At 34.2% G+C, this 20305-nt stretch overlaps 1 protein-coding gene across 5 annotated transcripts in view; it reads left to right on the forward strand.

Annotated features, from left to right (window-relative positions):
• The window catches only part of naa40 (N-alpha-acetyltransferase 40, NatD catalytic subunit), a 40714-nt gene extending 24318 nt beyond the window's left edge, over window positions 1–16396 (forward strand). For all 5 annotated transcript variants that reach the window (XM_039769099.1, XM_039769097.1, XM_039769100.1 and 2 more), the window contains 5 exons: window positions 5848–5943; window positions 7398–7556; window positions 9210–9293; window positions 11087–11164; window positions 13181–16396. In XM_039769099.1, the coding sequence (XP_039625033.1) occupies window positions 5848–5943; window positions 7398–7556; window positions 9210–9293; window positions 11087–11164; window positions 13181–13322 (559 nt within the window). In that variant the 3' untranslated portion in view covers window positions 13323–16396. The remainder of the gene's footprint in view (window positions 1–5847; window positions 5944–7397; window positions 7557–9209; window positions 9294–11086; window positions 11165–13180) is intronic.
• The last annotated feature ends 3909 nt before the right edge of the window (window positions 16397–20305 follow it).

Genomic DNA, 20305 nt, shown 5'->3' on the forward strand with positions numbered 1-20305 from the left:
CAAGACATAACTGAAAAAAGGGGGGCTTTGCCAAACAGAATTTAAACTCAAGGCCCCTTCATTTGGACGATATGCCCACCTTAGTGAGGTTGTCTGGATTTGTCTGGAAAGCATTCAGGGATGATGCCTTATTTTAGGTGGAGTGGTGGTTCTGAGGCTAGGGATCTGCACTGGCAATCGGAAGGTTGCCGGCTCGAATCCCGTAAATGCCAAAAGGGACTCTGCTCTGTTGGGCTCTTAAGCAAGGCCCTTAACCTGCAATTGCTGAGCGCTTTTAGTAGTGAGAAAAGTGCTACATAAATGCAAAGAATTATTATTATTATTATTGTTATTATTTTAGGAGTGTGTCATAGACCCCCCAAGCAGACAGCAATTTAATTTACTAAGATTAACTAAAGTAATCCGTGACTGTTTAATAAGCCATAGTGAGGGGGGAGCCTATCTGCAGTTTGTATTTTGTAATAATCAGATAGAATTGAGTGTGTGCATGTGATTGGACCACAGGGGTCAGGTGACCAGCATATCATATAATTCTCAGTGTTTTAGAAGAGCGAGGAGAAACTGATGTGGCAGAGCATAAAATGAATAAACTGGAATAAGCTTTTAAGTGTGAAGAGAGAGAGCAAAAAGGAGTGGAGCCGCTTTAAAAACATTTACATAGAACGCAGGACAAGTTCATCCAAAAATATGGAATTAGAATACAGTATAACAAGTACTTTCCTGTTTTAAAAATCAATCTTTGTGTAAGATGGTCTGTGAGTGTCATCACTTCATGTTTAAATCACATCAAAAGATGCGTCTCAACTTAAAATCAAGAAAAAATCAGCATTTTATCTAATGCATTGTGAATCATTATTAGTGTATATGCTTTATCAAATACTTACATTATTTTTGTCCTGCTTATTCCCTTCCACTCAGCATCAACAGCACCAGAACCCGTCCATTCAGCAGCTACAGACAGGGCAGCCAGATGACACCTGCAATCAGATGTGCTGTTCCAGTTTGAAGGGACACTTAAAATGACTGGCATGTCACACCAGTGTGGTACAAAAAGCCATACAGAAATATGGGGGACATGAAAACGTGACAGAGACAGACCTGCAAATCAGTTAGCTGCAAACTTTCAGGAATGGATGGTCAAAGTGTGCTACTAACATCCCATCAGAATGCTGGACCACAACAGTAGTGTTTGGCCAATGGTCTGTGATGTTGTTCTACCATTTCTGTCTTCTGATTATTGATTTTCTAAAAAAAAAAAACACATTGACTGGGAAGGCATTGGCCTGCTGAGTTTCTTTTAAGTACAGTAACATGTAAAAGTACTCAGTTGGTAGTTAGACCCTCATCATGCCTGCTTACATTCTCACATGGGTCTTGCTTTTCGCAGTCCAATGTCCGCTGGGCAACCCTGTGCAGTTCTGTCATTTAATCTACTGTCACTATGCCTTATAATACAACGAAAAAGATTAAAATTTATGATCTACTTCTGAATAAACATGCAGCAACATTACAGGACTAAGTATAACTACACAACCGACCTAAAGGACTAATGTGAGCAATAAAAAATAAAAAAAAAAATTCAATGAACAAACATCATATAGAGTACTGTACAGCCATAGAGAATACATCATATAGACAAAAAGAAATCAAAATACATATTGCCAGTTGTCAGAGAGCTTTGATCTAATGGTATACTGGGTGAATTCATCCTGAAGGTTTATTAATGGCACTAGTCCATTGATTATATGAGACATTTTTGTCCAGTATGAGGGCATTGAGAGCTGCAGCTTACTGTGGGAATAGTGGGCTTAAAATAAATGTATAGGAGTGTTAGGAGGGAGGCTGACAACAGACCTGTACAGCTAAACATTTGATTAAGTGTCACCATTTCAGGATACAAAATTGCCCTTTTTTGGCATGTAACAAAAGTGCCTGACGCATATTACAAAAGTTCCCTGAAAGTTTCAAATGTTCCCTATGCCAAGTTACAGAAGTTCAACACGAAGGTTACAAAAAGGCCCTAACATCATCTATCTATGTATCTATCTGACTTTAGCAATACTGTTAAGCAGTGTTGTGAACGTTGTTTTCATTTTTTTAAAAACCTGTTTATTTGTCAACATTTAATAAGTGTCTTTTGAGCTAATATAAAAAAAGTATTGCAAATCACACACATACTGAATGGCAACTTAATTAGAAGCACCTGATGTTTTGCATGTAATTGCCTCCTCAGTTAGTGATAGCATCATGTTCATACAATTGTCCTTTTCACATATGTGAACCTAGAAATTTCTAAATTTGAACCATCCCAGGAATTAAATAGGATTGCTCATTCCAGGGCAACATGACAATTCCTTGGTCAGTAGCATTCATAGTTAGATCTTTCACCATAGACAAAGGGACAGTAAAACTGAAGGTGTATGTAAGTCTGCAATCATTGATTAATTTTTTTTCCTCTTAAAATATCCTCAGCTACATCAAGGGCCAAGTATGTATGTATTTAAGTACTTAAATCTCAATGCCAAATCCAAGCCTTAAACAATCCTATTTATTGGAAGCTCAAAATAATTAAATTCAAACCATCAAAGATTTCAATGATGTACACTGTTGTGTATTTACTATTGCAGAAAGAAGCACTAAGCTGAGTTGCTACAAAATGAGAATCAAGCACCATATGCTTGCCTCCTCTAGCATCACAGCAGCTGAAGCACATTGTTTTTTTTTTTTACTAATGGCCAATAGCATCTGGGAGACAAATGGCTGTGTTAGTATAAAATGGGCGTTTTCTGTTTTACTTGGATGGAAATATGTTTACCCATTTCCAGAATTCACCCAATTTGTAGACACTTTTCCAACAGCTGCTCTAAGTAAAATAAGTTCTGTAAAACAAACTAGCCGCAATATCTTTGGGATTACTTAAGTGTCTTATGAGTGTTGTCCTTGTATGCGTGTGTCACAAATAAGGATGCTTTGGTGTTTGGCTTGGTTTAACTGACAGTTTTTTTTATCTGGGTTTATACGTACAGTATGTTAGTCTGGAAATTCATAGGAATCACACTAGGCTTAAATCTAGCAAATTATGTGTTTGACTTTCTTGGTACTCCTAGCCTAGCTTCATTCATACAGTACCTGCGCGTGAGCTGTGTGTTTTAGTAGTATTATTGTGTGTGTGTATATATATATATATATATATATATATATATATATATATATATATATATATATATATATATATATATATATATATATATATATATATATATATATATATATATGTATGTATATGTATATATATATATATATATATATATATATGTGTATATATATATATATATATGTGTATATATATATATATGTGTATATATATATATATATGTGTATATGTATGTGAAAGTGGATAATACTATTTAAAGGTGTGGAGTCACTGGTGTGTTCCTTTGTGTGATTCAGAGGGAGAATGTACTGAACTAAAGATATATTGTAACAGTGCCATTGAATGTACCATGGTAATTGTGTGTATTGAGTAGGATCAGCAACCCTTAAAACATTTTCATAAAATATAGTGTCAAGATTGTATCCAAACTATATTAGCACTTCCCATAAAAACGGTTAGGCATATGTGTTTTGTGGGTCGAAAAATACTATTGGTAAAATAAGCTGATGGAGGCCAGCATAGCTGCAGTTCCAGAGTGTTGCTATAGTCAGCCAAGTAGTAGGTGGATATAGACCAGGGTTCTCAAACTCCGGCCATGGAGGGCCACAGTGGCTGCAGGTTTTCATTTTAACCATTTTCTTAATTAGTGACCTGTTTTTGCTGCTAATTAACTTCTTATGAATTAATTGTAATTGACTTACTCTTGAAGACTCGGACCCTTTTTCTTTTTCCTTAATTAGCTGCCAAACAATAATGAGATATAAAATGAGCCAAAATATGACTAGCAAACTATCCATCATACAGTAAAGAAAGATGAAGGTCTCAGTAATGTTGATCTGCTCAGGTCCACAAAACACTTGAGCAGTACTCTTAGAAAATCAACAATTTTAGAAATGTATTCTACAGCACAATGAGAGCAGCAACAAGCCAAGGAATTAAAGAATGTGTTTAATTAACAAGAAGAATCAGTGCTTAATTAAGCAACTGGTTGGAGTGAAATTGATTGTAGTTTGAGGCCCTGACTTAGTTGGTCTTCTGTTGACTCACTTCACATTTCATTTCAGTTTGGGTGCCATTTAAGGAAAGAAATGAAACAATTCAGAGGAATGATAAAGAAATTCAGGGCAACAAATCTTTAAAAAAATTCAATTAAAATTAATTCAAAAGAAGTTAATTAGCTGTAAAAACAGGTCACTAATTAAATGGGTTAGAATGAAAACCTGCAGCCACTGTGGTCCTCCAGGACTGGAGTTTGAGAACACTGGTATAGACAGAAGGCAAATCATGCACATGTTGTCTCTTGTTGTTATCAACAGGTTATAATAGTGGATAATTTAAGTGTTGCACTTGTAAAAGACAAGAAGATGGGATTATAGTGGTATAAGGAACAGGAACATTACACATTGTGAGTTACGTACAACTTTAGCTAGTCGGAAGTATTCAGTATTCTCCAGAGTGATATACCAGAATACAGTAAAACCCCACATTGATTCATAGCCCCAGATTTTATCATTGCAGACTGGTGTGGTGTGTGTTTGTGGCATGTCTTGAGATGATTAAGACTGAATACTTGTCAATATGATATTTCAGCTTTTTCTTTTTAATACATTTGCTAAAATTTCTAAAATCCTCATTCTGTGGTATTTAGTTTTACTTCATGTAGGGAAAAAATAATTTAAGTGATGTTAGCACAAGGCTGTAACAAACTAAAATGTTAAAAATGAATGGGTCTGAATAGTTTCTAAATCCTCAGTATATGTGTTTTTTTTTATGGGGGGTTTCCACAATCCATACTGATGAACTTGGTTCAGACAGGGTTAATATAATCATGTTCAGTCTTTGAACAGACAACAGTTACTGCTGTCTCACAGCCAAAATCCACATTAATCACGTATAACTTTGACTTACTTTTTTATATCCATCTGCCTCATGAGGACATTTGCATAACTTAAAATCTCACTAACAGTTATTTTATCACCATTATTTAAAATTTCTATTGATGATTCAGGTAGGGATAGAGACATGCATTATGTACTTAAGTTCTCCACAAAATGCCAGCATAACTGATGTTTCTCCTTTCACAAACAGATAAGTGTATTGGCAGTTCTATGGCTAAGGAAATCAAAACTTTTATTAGAAGTAGTAGTATTGCCAATGCACAGTGTACTGTGAAATTCTTAATTGCATGTCTTGCCAATAAACAGTAGATTGCCTCTCTCCAGTACGACAAGAGAGTAGATATCAAGTTTGTTCCAAGTCAGGCCTGTCCAGTCTGTCTGTGGTGATTACATTTTGCATAACAATCTCTTGTTAAATTGGCAGTGAAAATATGCATAGGCTATTTTTATTTCTTTCTTTTTACAATTCTGTAATAACTTGGATTGGTATTTTTCTTGAAACTTCAGATTTATATTTCGGATACAGAAAAAGAAATGGTTTTAATAATCCTCTGCCAAAATATTAATTGTATGTCAGTACAGTAAAACAGTTCAGTAGCATTTCCATTCATTAACCAAAAATCCACACTACTTCAGGAATCACTTAAAATTACACTTTATTTTTAAACTACTATAAATGTATTCAAGCCACTTCAGAAATTGCTTTTTTGGAAAATGTTTTGATTAATTGACACCAACTGTGAATGTGTGAATCGACTATCTTCTGCTATGAGATTTTTTTCTGTTTATGTGCAGGTTAAACCTGACAATTGAATGTCAGCGTGTCTCTTCTATGAAGCCAAGTGTTGTGGAATGGGCCTATGATCTAACCAGAAACAACATGCAGACACTGTAAGGGAATTTCAGATTTTTACATTATATCTGAAATATTAAAAGACTATTATTTTGTATAGTGTATCATTAATTTGCAGTTTTCTTTCAGCTTTGGACAAATTGGCATATTTTGTAAGTGCCTTGCACCTGATGCTGCCTGAATGAACTCTGGACTCTTGTAACTTTCTAAAGGGAAAGTACTTCAAAGGATTTAAAGAAATAATTTCAAAATGAGTAGCTGTTCACCATTCTGTAAATATTACATTTAAAAAACTGATATAATGCATGGATTAAATGTTCAGTAAATTTTAACTACTTAATTACCAAGCATATTCCTACTATACTCTAAGTAAACTAACAGTCATAAATAAGTAATATTTGATACTGTAATAATAGTAAAGTCAGTCAGTCAGTCATTATCCAACCCGCTATATCCTAACACAGGGTCAGAGGGGTCTGCTGTCCTCCCTGCGTGGAGTTTGCATGTTCTCCCTGTGTCTGTGTGGGTTTCCTCCGGGTACTCTGGTTTCCTCCCACAGTCCAAAGACATGCAGGTTTGGTGTATTGGTGATCCTAATTGTCCCTAGTGTGGGGGTGGGGTGTGTGTGTGTGCCCTGCAGTAGGCTGGTGCCCTGCCCAGGGTTTGTTTCCAGCCTTGTGCCCTGTGCTGGCTGGGATTGGCTCCAGCAGACCCCAGTGACCCTGTAGTTAGGATATAGCGGGTTTGATAATGGATGGATGGATGAATTACAATACCTGGTGATCATGATGGCAAATGCTTTAGATACAGTGTAAGATTTTTTTAGTAGATTCTTAGAAATTTTAAAGGTTTGTGTCAATAAAATCAGGAAGTGCAGTAGGTACTCATAACAGATTTAGTAGGCACATAATACAAATAGAGCTAAACGTAACGGCACTATTTTAATAACTACTGCCTCACAGTTTCACATTCTAAGCTTAGTCAGTGTCTGTGTGGAATCTGTGTGCTGTGCCCGTATCTACATGAGTTTTAGCCCACACCTCTCAAAGATATGATTATTGGGTTAATATTCAATTCTAAATGGGCTCAGAGTATTTTGAGTGTGGATGTAAACGTGTATTGCAGTGGACTTGTGCGGCATCTAGGGTGGGTTCCTACATTGTGTTAAATGATGCCAAGATATCTCAGTGAGCGATTTAGAAAATGGATGGATAATTATTGTAATTTTGCAAGACTGAATGACTTTTTCTTTATAGTGTGGTTTGCATTTTTTTTGGTTTTGAAGGGAAATACTGTAAAATTTTATAATAAATTGATGTGTTCTTTTAATCATGTAAAACAAGGCAGCATTTTGGGTGGATTTTTAAAGACTCATTTAATGTAATATACTACATTTTACGATCAGCCTCAGTTGCTAATGTATTTGTTTTGTAGTGTTTATCCTTTGTAGGAAAGTGAAAAACTGAAAACTTTTTTTTTTTTTTTTTTGAAGTTATGAGCAGAGTGAATGGGGCTGGAAAGACAGAGAAAAGAAAGAAGAAATGACAGATGATCGTGCCTGGTACCTCATTGCTTTTGACACAGACAACTCTCCTGTTGCTTTCTCACATTTTCGCTTTGACGTGGAGTGTGGAGAGGAAGTTTTATATTGGTGCGTGGCTAAATTGCAGTATGAGAACTCGACTGATGCATTTTCAGAATATGCTTGAACAACCTGAACATAACTTTAGAGCTAAGGTCTCCTTTTTAACTTACAATGTTTTAGAGTGATACTTGAAATGATTACATTTTATGAACTAATACATTTTACTAGGTGCCATGGTGGTACAGCGGTTGGAACTGCTGCTGTAAAACTCTAGGAAGCCGAATTTAAATCTTAATCAGTCACAGGCTGTGTGGTTAGAACTTTCTCTGAGTATCTGCATAGTTTTCCACGGTTACTGTGATTTCTTCCCACACCCCAAAGTTGTGTACCTGCTCTGTGGCCCATAATTACAATATGCAACACGTTCAGCTAATGAGTGGGTGAATGTATTTTACGTTTTAATGTAACAATCTTGTAATGACATACAGAATGTACTATTTTGTTACAAATTTTGTCAAACAGATGATGGATCTAACTCATCCTAAACCTCCAGTTCTAGGGACATTTGTGTCTTTAACACAGGGTTATTTATGTGTTTCATAAACCAAGGATACTTTAGGGAAAAGAGTCACCAAACATTGCATAAATAATGTTTAAAATGGGTGGGCATAAGACAAACTAATCAGGCCACCTAAATGTTAACTTTTAAACGATTCATCTATGGGCTTTCCATGCCAAGTTTTAATTATTGATTTCTGGGACAAGAAAGGGGAGTTCCTGACTTGTTTGTATCCTACTGGAAAATGTTATGTGCTTAAAGTTAGTTGCGCATGTACGCAACTCCACATGCATGCACCTTAGAGGGAACATTTGTCAACAGTAGGCAGCTGTTTCTATTTAGTTTGGCTTTCAAGTATGAAGTATTCATTTCAGTTTAGTTTTTGCTTTTCAATTAGCTTTTAATTTTATTTTCATTTAATTTAACAAAATGATTTTTTGGCCATTTAGTTACACTATGGAACACCTTCAATTAAAAGAAGTTTTTATTACAAATTACTCAATGAGACTTGTAACTTCTACCCCGCACATCCTGACATTACTGAGCAAGACACCATTTTATTGTAATTATAAATAGAAAATGTTTAGTCTATTTTATAGCATTTAGATTCATATGAATGAATTATTCTCTGTACATTTTTTTGAAATATTTAATAGGGTTTTCTACCTGAAAATACTTGTTATAAAACTGTAAATTGAATTTAAACATTTCAAAAAGAACTGTAACTGGCTTTGAAGTCAGGTAATTTGTTTAGAGATATTCAGAATATTCATGTGATTTTTTTTTTTTTCAGAAATATATCACTTTGCCCTAAGCGTTGGATCATTGTTTTTGTTTTGGTATCAAGGGGTCCTTAGACAACAGACAGAAATGAAAATACCTACAACAGTCTTCTTGCCATATAGGATTCTTTATCTCATTATGGCACCTTTTTTCAGATTGAGTCCCCATTTCAAACTTTTCTCTGGGGAAGTATCAGTAGATCAACCTAAATAAGCAGCATTTACAATAAAAGGATAGCTATATTAAGGTTAAATAAATGTACCTTGTTTTCAGAGTTTTTATACTGTAGGTTAAAAAATGATGAATGATTTAAGTACTTTTAAACTATTAATAACATCCTCTTTGTGAATAAATATAATGTCTCGTTTTGTTTATAGTTATGAGGTCCAGTTAGAGAGTCATACACGAAGAAAAGGTCTTGGAAAGTTCTTGATTCAGATACTACAGCTTATCGCTAACAGGTAAGTAGACAATGAATATGGCTTTTATGAAGGGTGAGCAAATATTTTTCTTTATTCCTTAGCCCATGTTAAGATTATTCCTTGTAATTTGGGGGTGGGAGTTTGGGAATGTAATATACCTTGTTAAAAAAAAAAAAAAAAGTTGAGGTGTTGGGCAAGTCCTCAAAATTTTGGAGTTAGTTGGAACCAGTGTGTTGGAAAAGTAAAGTGTACACCATTGGATGTGCTCAAATAATGTCATCAGATTTTATTGTAGTGATTGGTAGTAATTAATTAGTTGTTTTATCAGGTCATGCAAGCACTATTGTTCTAGCATTGTTTTTTATTTTTATAGAAAATATAACAATGTTGCATCTGATATGCAGTCACAGTTATATGTTTGCCACAGTTTGATATGATTTGTTCTTATTATACCAGCAGATAACAGAAAATCTTGAGACAATATCTGAGCAATGTATTGGGTCATTTTTTACACTTCTACTGAAGCCTAAAACTTTTAGGTGTGTTCTGCTTTTGTGTAGGTAGATTTCTGCACATACTAAATAGTGGAGTGTAAAAGAAAAGGAGAAGTACCATATTTCCTTATTTTGTAAAATTTTTAAATAAAATATGATGAAAGTAGTGGTCTGAATTTAATGTTATCCCACAATCAGGATTGGAAATAAGAAGTGACTTTAATGCAACTTCAAGGTGACTTTAATGCCTTCTATTTTTCAGTGCAACAACACCGTAAAATCTAACTGTTAAAATTGCTGCAGCATAATGAAGATATATATGTAATTGCACGAAATCAAAGCTATGTATTGTAACAAGCCAGCAAATATAAAACAGATGGGTGCTTTTTATTAATATTAAAAGTTGGGATAAATTTTAATAATTGACTTTCATTCAAGCATGAAAGGTTGAGAATCACAAAGTAAAAAATACTTTGATTCCATAAAGAAGCCATGAGGATAACCAAATAGAAATGCTCCATGTTTTAATCGGTGCTGTCACTTTATCCCCACTATTATTTTCAGCGTAAATTTATAATTTAGGTTTATGTTTTGCGGATCACCACAATTTTTATTTATATTTATTCTACTTTAATATTTATTCTACTTAATTGCACCAGATTTGTTTCAAATTATCATGAAGTTGTGTTAGGCCTGGAGAAGCATTTGGAGAGAATAGAGTGACTTCTACAATTGTCTGCAGTAGCCTTGTATGTTTTCCATGTTTTACTTGCTTTATATGGCCTTAGATTTTGGTTTTGTAATTAATTTCTGACACGTGTATATATACATTAACCCCCAAAAAGTTTAGGACTCAGAACTGCTTAATGCACAGTTCTATATCAAGAAAGCTTGTTTTTTTATTCTTATTTATTTATTTATTTATTGTGCAAGTTTTTAGGATTTACAGTATAAGATATCTGTCTAGAATTTAATGCTTTAAATCATTATAAAACAGTTAATACTGTTAGCATTGCCATTAGTTATTTTTATTTAAGGATTTGGTAGAAAAATGTGAAAAAGCAGTTTTGCAGCTGTTGTGCTTTGACATAAACCGAAGGGCTGCTTTCTTTGTGGTTAGTCAAATCACATATTTTCATTAGTGGTTCAAACTCATTTTTGTTAAACATCAGTAGCAGCTGATGAAAGAGGATGGAGAATGGAAGTATGTATTGTGATGCACTAAACAAGCATAGACAGTCTAGGCAATTTTGCAAAGTTTACTTTCTAGATTATTAATTGCACAATAGATTTTTCTGCAAATATATTTGTTTAATTTGCTTAATGCTTAATTTGTAGTACTCAGATGAAGAAAGTGATGTTAACAGTATTCAAGCACAATCATGGTGCTTATCAGTTCTTCAGGGAAGCTTTGCAGTAAGTATTTTTCATTTCATTTATTTTTAATTATTGGTTTTGTTCATGCCTTCTGATAATTCAGAAATTAAGACTGTATTTACAGATATTTTGTTTATTATTGTTAAGTGCATTGTCAAATGTCACATAAAGAAAACATGATCATTGTATTGGCTGATTTTGATTTTATTACTGATTAGCTTATCTCATTACCTAATTTCTTTATACCATAATTAAATTATATTGGGAAGAGATTGTTGTCTCCTCTTTGGCTGGTTCTTATTGAGAACATTTCGCCTTTCAGTGACTTTAGAAAATAAAGAAGGTATAAAAAGAAAGATTGTGATTTCTCAGTTTTTTTTATTTTTAATAAATTTGCAAAAACCTCAAGTAAACTTTTTTCACGTTGTCATTATGGGGTGTTGCGTGTAGAATTCTGAGGAAAAAAATGAATTTAATCCATTTTGGTATAAGGCTGTAACATAACAAAATGTGGAAAAAGTGATGTGCTGTGAATACTTCCCAGATGCTATGTATGCATGTATGTATGTATGTATGCATGCATGCATGAAAGCTGGGACACTATACAAATCGTGAATAAAAACTGAATGCAATGATGTGGAGGTGCCAACTTCTAATATTTTATTCAGAATACAACATAAATAACGGAACAAAAGTTTAAACTGAGAAAATGTATCATTTTAAGGGAAAAATATGTTGATTCAGAATTTCATGGTGTCAACAAATCCCAAAAAAGGCCATTTTCACCACTGTGTGGCATCTCCCCTTCTTCTTACAACACTCAACAGACGTCTGGGGACCGAGGAGACCAGTTTCTCAAGTTTAGAAATAGGAATGCTCTCCCATTTTTGTCTAATACAGGCCTCTAACTGTTCAATCGTCTTGGGCCTTCTTTGTCGCACCTTCTTCTTTATGATGCACCAAATGTTCTCTATAGGTGAAAGATCTGGACTGCAGACTGGCCATTTCAGTACCCGGATCCTTCTCCTACGCAGCCATGATGTTGTGATTGATGCAGAATGTGGTCTGGCATTATCTTGTTGAAAAATGCAGGGTCTTCCCTGAAAGAGATGACGTCTGGATGGGAGCATATGTTGTTCTAGAACCTGAATATATTTTTCTGCATTGATGGTGCCTTTCCAGACATGCAAGCTGCCCATGCCACACGCACTCATGCAACCCCATACCATCAGAGATGCAGGCTTCTGAACCGAGCATTGATAACAACTTGGGTTGTCCTTGTCCTCTTTGGTCCGGATGACATGGCGTCCCAGATTTCCAAAAAGAACTTCGAATTGTGACTCGTCTGACCACAGAACAATTTTCAATTTTGCCACACTCCATTTTAAATGATCCCTAGCCCAGTGAAAATGCCTGAGCTTGTGGATCTTGCTTAGAAATGGCTTCTTCTTTGCACTGTAGAGTTTCAGCTGGCAACGGCGGATGGCACGGTGGATTGTGTTAACTGACAATGGTTTCTGGAAGTATTCCTGAGCCCAGTCTGTGATTTCCTTTACAGTAGCATTCCTGGTTGTGGTGCAGTGTTGTTTAAGGGCCCGGAGGTCACTCGGGGTTACTCGGATTAAACGTTTGATCTGTCATCTACGTTCTATTACAAATAAAATATTGACATTTGCCATCTCCACATCATTGCATTCAGTTTTTATTCACAATTTGTTTAGTGTCCCAACTTTTTTGGAATCCGGTTTGTATATGTATATATGTATGTATATATATAATTTATTTTTTTTTTTTTTAAGATTGTGGTATTGCATATCGCATTGTGACAAGGTCATCATAGGGTTAGGTTTTTCCCAGTAACTTAAGGGGTACACCGAGCAGTTTACCTTATTTGCCCTTTGTGTTAGGTCTGTACTGCTTTTTTTTGTGTGTTATACAAAGTATTTTATGTGGAATTACTACCTGTCTTTGGATAAACATTTGACAGTTATATATTATTTTAATCCAGTTAACCCACTGCTGTACATTTCATTATCTTGTCTTTTATTGCAATAGGTTTGAAATTGATGACTCATCACCGAGCATGTCTGGATGCTGTGGGGATGAATGCTCCTATGAGATTCTGAGTCGAAGAACAAAATATGGAGAGGGTCAACATTCTCATGGTGGTGGACATTGCGGGGGCTGCTGCCATTGAGGGAGGAGTTCCCTGTTTTTCTTTGTAATCATCCATTGTTTTAAATCATCCTTTAAATTACATTAAATCGTTCCCAGCATTATTGTTGGTGTGTGCAAAATGTTAATGCCATACAGCTTTAGGTGATTTTTTTTCTCTGAACCATTTTCATAGTTCATATTTAAATTTCCTCTCTGCATGGAATATTTATGAGGAATATATACTGTATTATCTCCCATCTTTTTTAATTTTGACATGCTACTAGCCAATGGTTGGTGTACATTACTTCCCCTATCCACTTTGTTTCTACTCCGCTAATAGTATTTCTGTATATTTGTGAGTTTTAAACCTAGCTTTACTTTGTCACTCTACAACAGCCTACAGCATGTGCTTTTCAAGAAGTAAAACTGCTTGAGCAAAAAGGATAACTGATACCCAGTTTGTTTACAGACTCTAGCCACTTCTGATCTTAGATCTATTTTCTGGAATTACTTAAGAAATGTAAAAACACCCTCACTACCTCTCATGTTTGCCTTTTCAACACTATACATCTATGTACTGTAAGTGTCAAACGTCGGTGAAGTTTTGTTTTACTGCCTATCTGTAAACTTTCCTCAATCAACAAATTACAAATATGTGACTGACAATCCTTCCCCAACATCTTGGCTACCTCATGATCTCCGTATCCAGAGACTTTTATTCTGGGACTCAAAGAAAAACATCAAGGGTCATTGAGGTTCCCATCTAAACTGTAGGGAAGGTCCAGCAGCTGATCTTGAGGTACTGTACATAGTTTGTTGTACAATGTTTGACTTGAAAGTAGCAAACGTTCTAAAGCAGGGCATGCTCGTTAAAAATAACCCTTTTGTACGGTATAACACCATGAAACTGATGTTATTATTTAGAAATGTGTAGGTTGGTTAAACTTCACTTGAATGAGTGGTGCTAAACAAACAATATTTTTAAGGCACACAATATTAAATAGCTCTGTTGACTACAGTGAGCATATTTGTTTGTCATTTTGGTTGCTTTTTACAAATTAAGTTTTAAGAAAAGCACAATACCATTAAGAAACAACTTTATAATAAATGTGAAAATGTACTGTATCATGCTGTATTTAACTATCTTAAGTTTAAGAACAAGTTGCTGCGATATGAAGTAGTATCTAGAAATGTTCATCTTTCCTGTTTGGTGCTACATTTAAAATGTAAAATAGACAATTTCTTTTCTGTCTGCAAATTTAAAAGCTTTCTGGTGATCTTTCTAATAGCAGCCATACATAAACTTACTTAAACTTAATTAGTTTTCAAGTGCCACTGTCTGTTTTTATAAGCGCAAGTCTAAAACTTTTAATAATGAAAAGACCTTATCTCTTGGGAGAATTACAAGAATGATAACATTTGACTTCTGCCAGCTGTTTATTAAGTGTTTCTTCAGAATGGACAGAAATCTAGATTTTATTTTTCTTCTTACAAAGGCCTTTTGTGGATATCTGCATTTTTTTTTTTCTTTCTTGCAGAAAATAATACCGTGACATTTTCTGCTTTTATTTATTTTTGTATTAATGTGTTATGTTTCATAAGTCAACCTTTCTTTTTTATTATACAGTATTAGACTGTGCAGTTATTTCTTAAAGATAACACTTTCCCTCTACGTTTCCTTCTTGCCTTTAGTGATTAAGGGAAATTTGAGTACATAATATATTTAGATTTAGGTTCAATAAAGGTTGAGGTTGCACCTTATTTTGATAATTTTCTAAGTATTGTGGAAACAGAAAATGTTTAAATCTGTCGTGCTTATCTTTGGAACTCTCAGGTTGAAACTCTTAGAGATGTTTCCTCCTCATTAGAAAAATGCTGTTACCCACATTTTGCTTTGTATCAATTTTCATTTCTTTTCTCTTAGTCTCTTCATCCCAAATTTAGAAGTTACTTAATTTACGTGAAGCATCATTAAAGAAATAAAGAAATATAATTGTAATTTGTAAGAAAAGAAAGATTTTAGTGTGTATTTGCATCTGACTATTTCTTCTTAGTCTACTTATACATCACAGCTTTTAGTTATTTTACTGTTTAGTGATATTTGAAATTTCATTGGATAAATTGCTCAGTATTAATAGAAAGTGTTAGACATGCTCAATGAAACACTTATTTCAATAAGAAAAATCATGTGCTGTATCCTTTAAAGTGTGAAAAATAGTGTGTTAAGGCAATAGTCAGACATCATACCTTTGTTTGCATATGTTTGTAGGTAGTAAAACCTGTCAGATATAGAAGTTTTAAATGAGTTGGCCATCAAAATGTATGGAAGCTTAAAATCAAATATGCACATACTTCCCTGCTCTCAATAACAAGAATTAATTTAGGGTGTGTATGTTTATCATCTACATAGGGTTTTGATATGAAAGTTTTAATATTGTATATTTCTGATGGTGTCTGATGTAGAAATTGCCAGTCTGGCCTGTCATGTGTGATATGGATCTGGTGTTACATTTAATTATTTTTATCTTCTCTCATTTTTTTATGCAAAAAGTCTGGTAAAAAAAAATACCCAAAAATTCAGGAAATACCATATCTGTTTCTTTGTCTGCTATTGTGTTTATTAAAAAAATGATACCGGTATGTACAGTATATATAATACTGTGTGTGTATATATTATATATTGTGTATATAGAAATAGTGTTGGATTTGCAGATTGCAGGTTTTGTCATAAAGGAAAACTTGGTATACTTTGCAAAAAACCTTGCCATGCTTTAATAATTCTGTTTTTTATAGACTGCAATGCAGTCAGGATGCTCTTTGTATTGAAACGTTAAAGAAAAAAGTTGTCTTGTTACAGTACTTTTTAAACTTTTTTTATTATGACTTGTGTACTCTGAGTTTGGTCCTCAACTGTCCCCTGCCTTGTTTACACGTATGACACATTTTTTAATGTTTAACATGTGTGTCCTCTTAAATCATTTACATTGGCCATTTTGAGAAATGTTAGGATAAATATTTTGTTTGATTTTAGTTAAACGAGAAAGGAACACAACAAAGCAGTTTTTTATTTTGTTTTATTTGTATGTTAACAAATAAACACTTTGACCCTAAAAATAAGAGTCCTTGTTGTAGTTTGTCATTGTGGTGACTGATAAGGTTATTTTATTATTATTATTTTTTATTATTTTTTATTTGTTTTTATTGCCCATGATTTACAAATTAACTATGGATGATCCCTCGATGTTTGCAGACAAATAAATAAGTGACCAGCTGGACTATTGGGTCGCAAAAAGATTCGATGTAGAAGAGACAATGTAGCTCTGCTATAATTATTCATAGTTTGAAGGTATTGAGTGGGGCCAGACACAATAACTGATTGACTTTAAAAAATTAAATATTAATATTTACACTTCTGTGAATATTTGAAGTTACCAAAATACAAAAAAGTAAACAAAACACTAAATATACCATAATATTTGGTAATATTAGTTTATTGTACCATGGATTGGTAAAGTTTCAAATTTGGTTGTTAAGCAGTGTTCTGACTTTCCTGCCTTGTATTTGAATTTATTGTATAATAATGGAATATTTGGGCTGAAAAATAAAGGTTTGGAATTTGTTATAAAACACATGAGCATTGCAATGACACAATTGCTGTAATGCTTCATTGCTTCAGAAATCTAGGTTCAAATCCCAATGTTGGCACTGCCTATATGGAGTTTTCACGTCATTGCTTATGTCTGTAGGATCTTCCTCCTGCTTCCAGAAGCCATTATATTGTTTGTCTGTAGTAAATTGGCCTGCTGTAATTAAGTGTGGACAAATGTATCCTGCATGATGAGCTGCTGTGATAGTCCCCACCTTGCCCCCAGTGCTGCTGGGATAGACATTAAATTATAGGGTGCTCCAATAATTAAGGGCAAGGTATCAACCATCACCTGTCCTGTGCTATATTAACATTTTGCTAAACAGTAAAATTTGTTATGCTAAAGCAGGTGACTTTCTTACATAATCGATTTCTACTGAATCTATGGTGAAAGGCTTTGAAGACCGGAGAAGAGATTGTGTCTGGGTTATTAATGTAACATGAACTGTTTCTATCTACATCTTTTTCTTGAAAATGTTTTAGGTATAGAACTTAGTTTTGAAAGGTTTAAAGTTCTACCTTCTCTTCACAGAAATCCATCAATTGTAAAGTTCTTTACTGGATTAGATTAAGACTGATAATATGGTTTTGTTTTTCTGGTATTGTGTTCAGCAAAGTTGTAAGTCTGATTTGCTTCAAGTATACACAGGCAAACCAGATGTCACGTGCAGCTTTAATAAATTAGCGTACTGCCTCCTCCTCTAATTTCATATGTTTGAATTTATAATATTAAAGAATTAATCAATTGCTTCAAAAATAAATTATTTTAAAAGTTATATAATGTTTTAACTACCTTTTTGGAAGTATACGGTAAAATATATATAAATGTGGCAAAAATAAAATCATGCTCAAAATGTGAACAGAACTGTATAAAACTCCAAAATAAAATCAAAGAATCCTCTTTAGCTGGATATACTGCTTTATTAGGTCTAATGTTAACCATTATTATTACAAATTAGCTGTCCTAGCCCACTGTAATTAATGGAGTATTGGTCTAGCCTTTAAATGCAAAAAAATTTACTTTGTGTAGCTGCTCAAGTTAATCTTCCTTGATCCACTTATTGTTAATAAGCATAAAAGCAATTCATACTTTAAAATATGAGAAAGCACAAACAGAACTTGTAAAATGTGAACTAAAAGCAAATTGCACTCGAATGCTATTAACATATTAATAACATTTCTTAATGTATTACTTTAACTGAAGAGAAGTCATAACGAAGTAATTTAAGACTATTATAGCAGTAAACAATTGTTTATGTATGAGACAATTAGGCTAGGTCATCAACTGATGGATAGATAAAGCTTTATTTTTCCCCAGGGGAAAATTTTTTTTTACAGAAGCTCTTTAAATAAATAAATAAACACATACACACATACTATTGTCTGAACACACACCAGAATAACTAAAAAGGAAAGAAAATGAAAAAGAAAGAAAACTTCTGACTTGGCTGTCACAACCCTAGTGAGGCATTATGTAGACGTAATACTATTGGTATGAAGGAGCCCTAGTAGCGTTTCTTGATGCACTTCTGCTGAATAATTTGTTGGCTGAAAGTCCTCAGTGTTAATGTGTTAGAGAGAGGATGTGCAGCATTGTTCATAATGGCAGTCGGTGTTGTTTTAATTCTCTCCCTTGCTGTGACCTCCAGAGGGTCCAATGTGTCCCATAACTGAGCCTGCCTTTTTAATTGCCATTTTCATTCAGTGGGCCTCTCTTCAAGTGATGTTATCTGTTCAGCACACTGCAGTGTAGAAAATCCCACTGGCCATCAGAGAGTTGTAGTAAATGTGAAGGATGTCACTGCCCACATTAAAGGAACGCAGTCTCTTAAGAAAACAGATCGTACTTGGGCATTTCTTTTATTGTTCCTCTGTGTTAATGCGACCAGACCAACCTGTCATTGATGTGGACACTTGGGTACTTGTAGGAGTGCACTATCCGAATAGTGACTTGGCATAGAGATTCTTTGGTTTTGTTGATTTGAAGTTGCAGGCAATTCTTTCTGCACCAAGATACAAAGTTCTCCACCTGACTCCTACACTCTGTCTCATCCCCCTTTTTTACACACCCTATAAGAGCAGATTCATCTGAGAATCATCATTAAGTTAGAGACAATTCACCTTTGCTTATTGTTTCCATATACTGCTACTATAAACTCTTGTTATTTTAAAACCACTGATTTACTGAATTGGATCAAGGAATTGTCCAATTTTTACATTTTTTGGAGCACTATTAAAATTTCTTCCTATTACTATTTTAGCATCAGTCTCATAAAACAAATCACAATTACATAGTTTTATTTGTTGCATAGATATTCCATCAAATACATTGATCATTATTATACACAATCAATAAAATGGTACAACATCCTGTATTACTTATCCTGCTTTTAGGTGTTCAACCTTTAAAGTTCTTTTTAAAATAACACTGCTGAGTACCTTTTGTCACATGCCATTTCCAAGAATGATTCTTCCAACAGTTGATATATTTTGGATGTGTATTTGTGTCCTGAATAAATCTACTTTCAGTATTTTGCAACATAAAAATGCATTTCCTTTATGGAAAAATTCCTAAATACCTCTGGCATTAACTAACAAAAAATTAAATACTATAAAAACCTAAAGTAAAGTTCAATATATATGACACACCATCAACAACAAATACAACATTTTTGCCATTACTTCTAAGAGTCCATCTATGAATGGATTTCTCTGAAATTTGTTCAGACCTCTTCACCCACAATGTTTGTCAGTTGTCCTTGGACTGTAGGTTTAGACTTCTTAGCAGCAATTGTTTTTTTTTTTCCCCTCAGATTGTCCCAGTCCATCAACATTAATTCTAATACAAAGTAGACCTATAACATTCTCTGGCATTTTCCAGGTCAAACTCTTACTATTTTCTCTGTGAACTGAATGATTACCACTTAGGAGTTTGTTTTCTTTTTCCCAGTCCATGTTCTAGGAATGAGGATCAGAAAGTAAAAGCAGTTAAATGTATGAAGCACACGGGAGGGGTGAGTAAAGGCCAATAACCAGAATGTGGAGACTTAGCATGTCTGTATCTGCAGGGCTGACTTGCAGTCCTCCGTCTGTTGGTTTGAGTAAGTGTGTAAACGTGGAAGTTTTACCTTATGAATGCATCATTACAGGATAGAGAGATGGTTTATTTGTTCCACGGGGGACATTTGGACTTTTACAGAAGCTCAATAAATAAATAAAGCAACACCCCAATCCCCGGAATGCACATCAGAATTACTAAAAAGAAAGAAACCTTTGTAGTTTCAGTCATAGTGAGGCATTATAAAGGTGTATTGCCATTAGTATAAAGGAGCCCCAGTAGTGTTTCTTGATACATTTCTGTTGAGTAATTGGTTCAA

The sequence above is a fragment of the Polypterus senegalus genome, chromosome 11 (genome assembly GCF_016835505.1).
Source record: "Polypterus senegalus isolate Bchr_013 chromosome 11, ASM1683550v1, whole genome shotgun sequence".
Lineage (NCBI taxonomy): Eukaryota > Metazoa > Chordata > Cladistia > Polypteriformes > Polypteridae > Polypterus > Polypterus senegalus.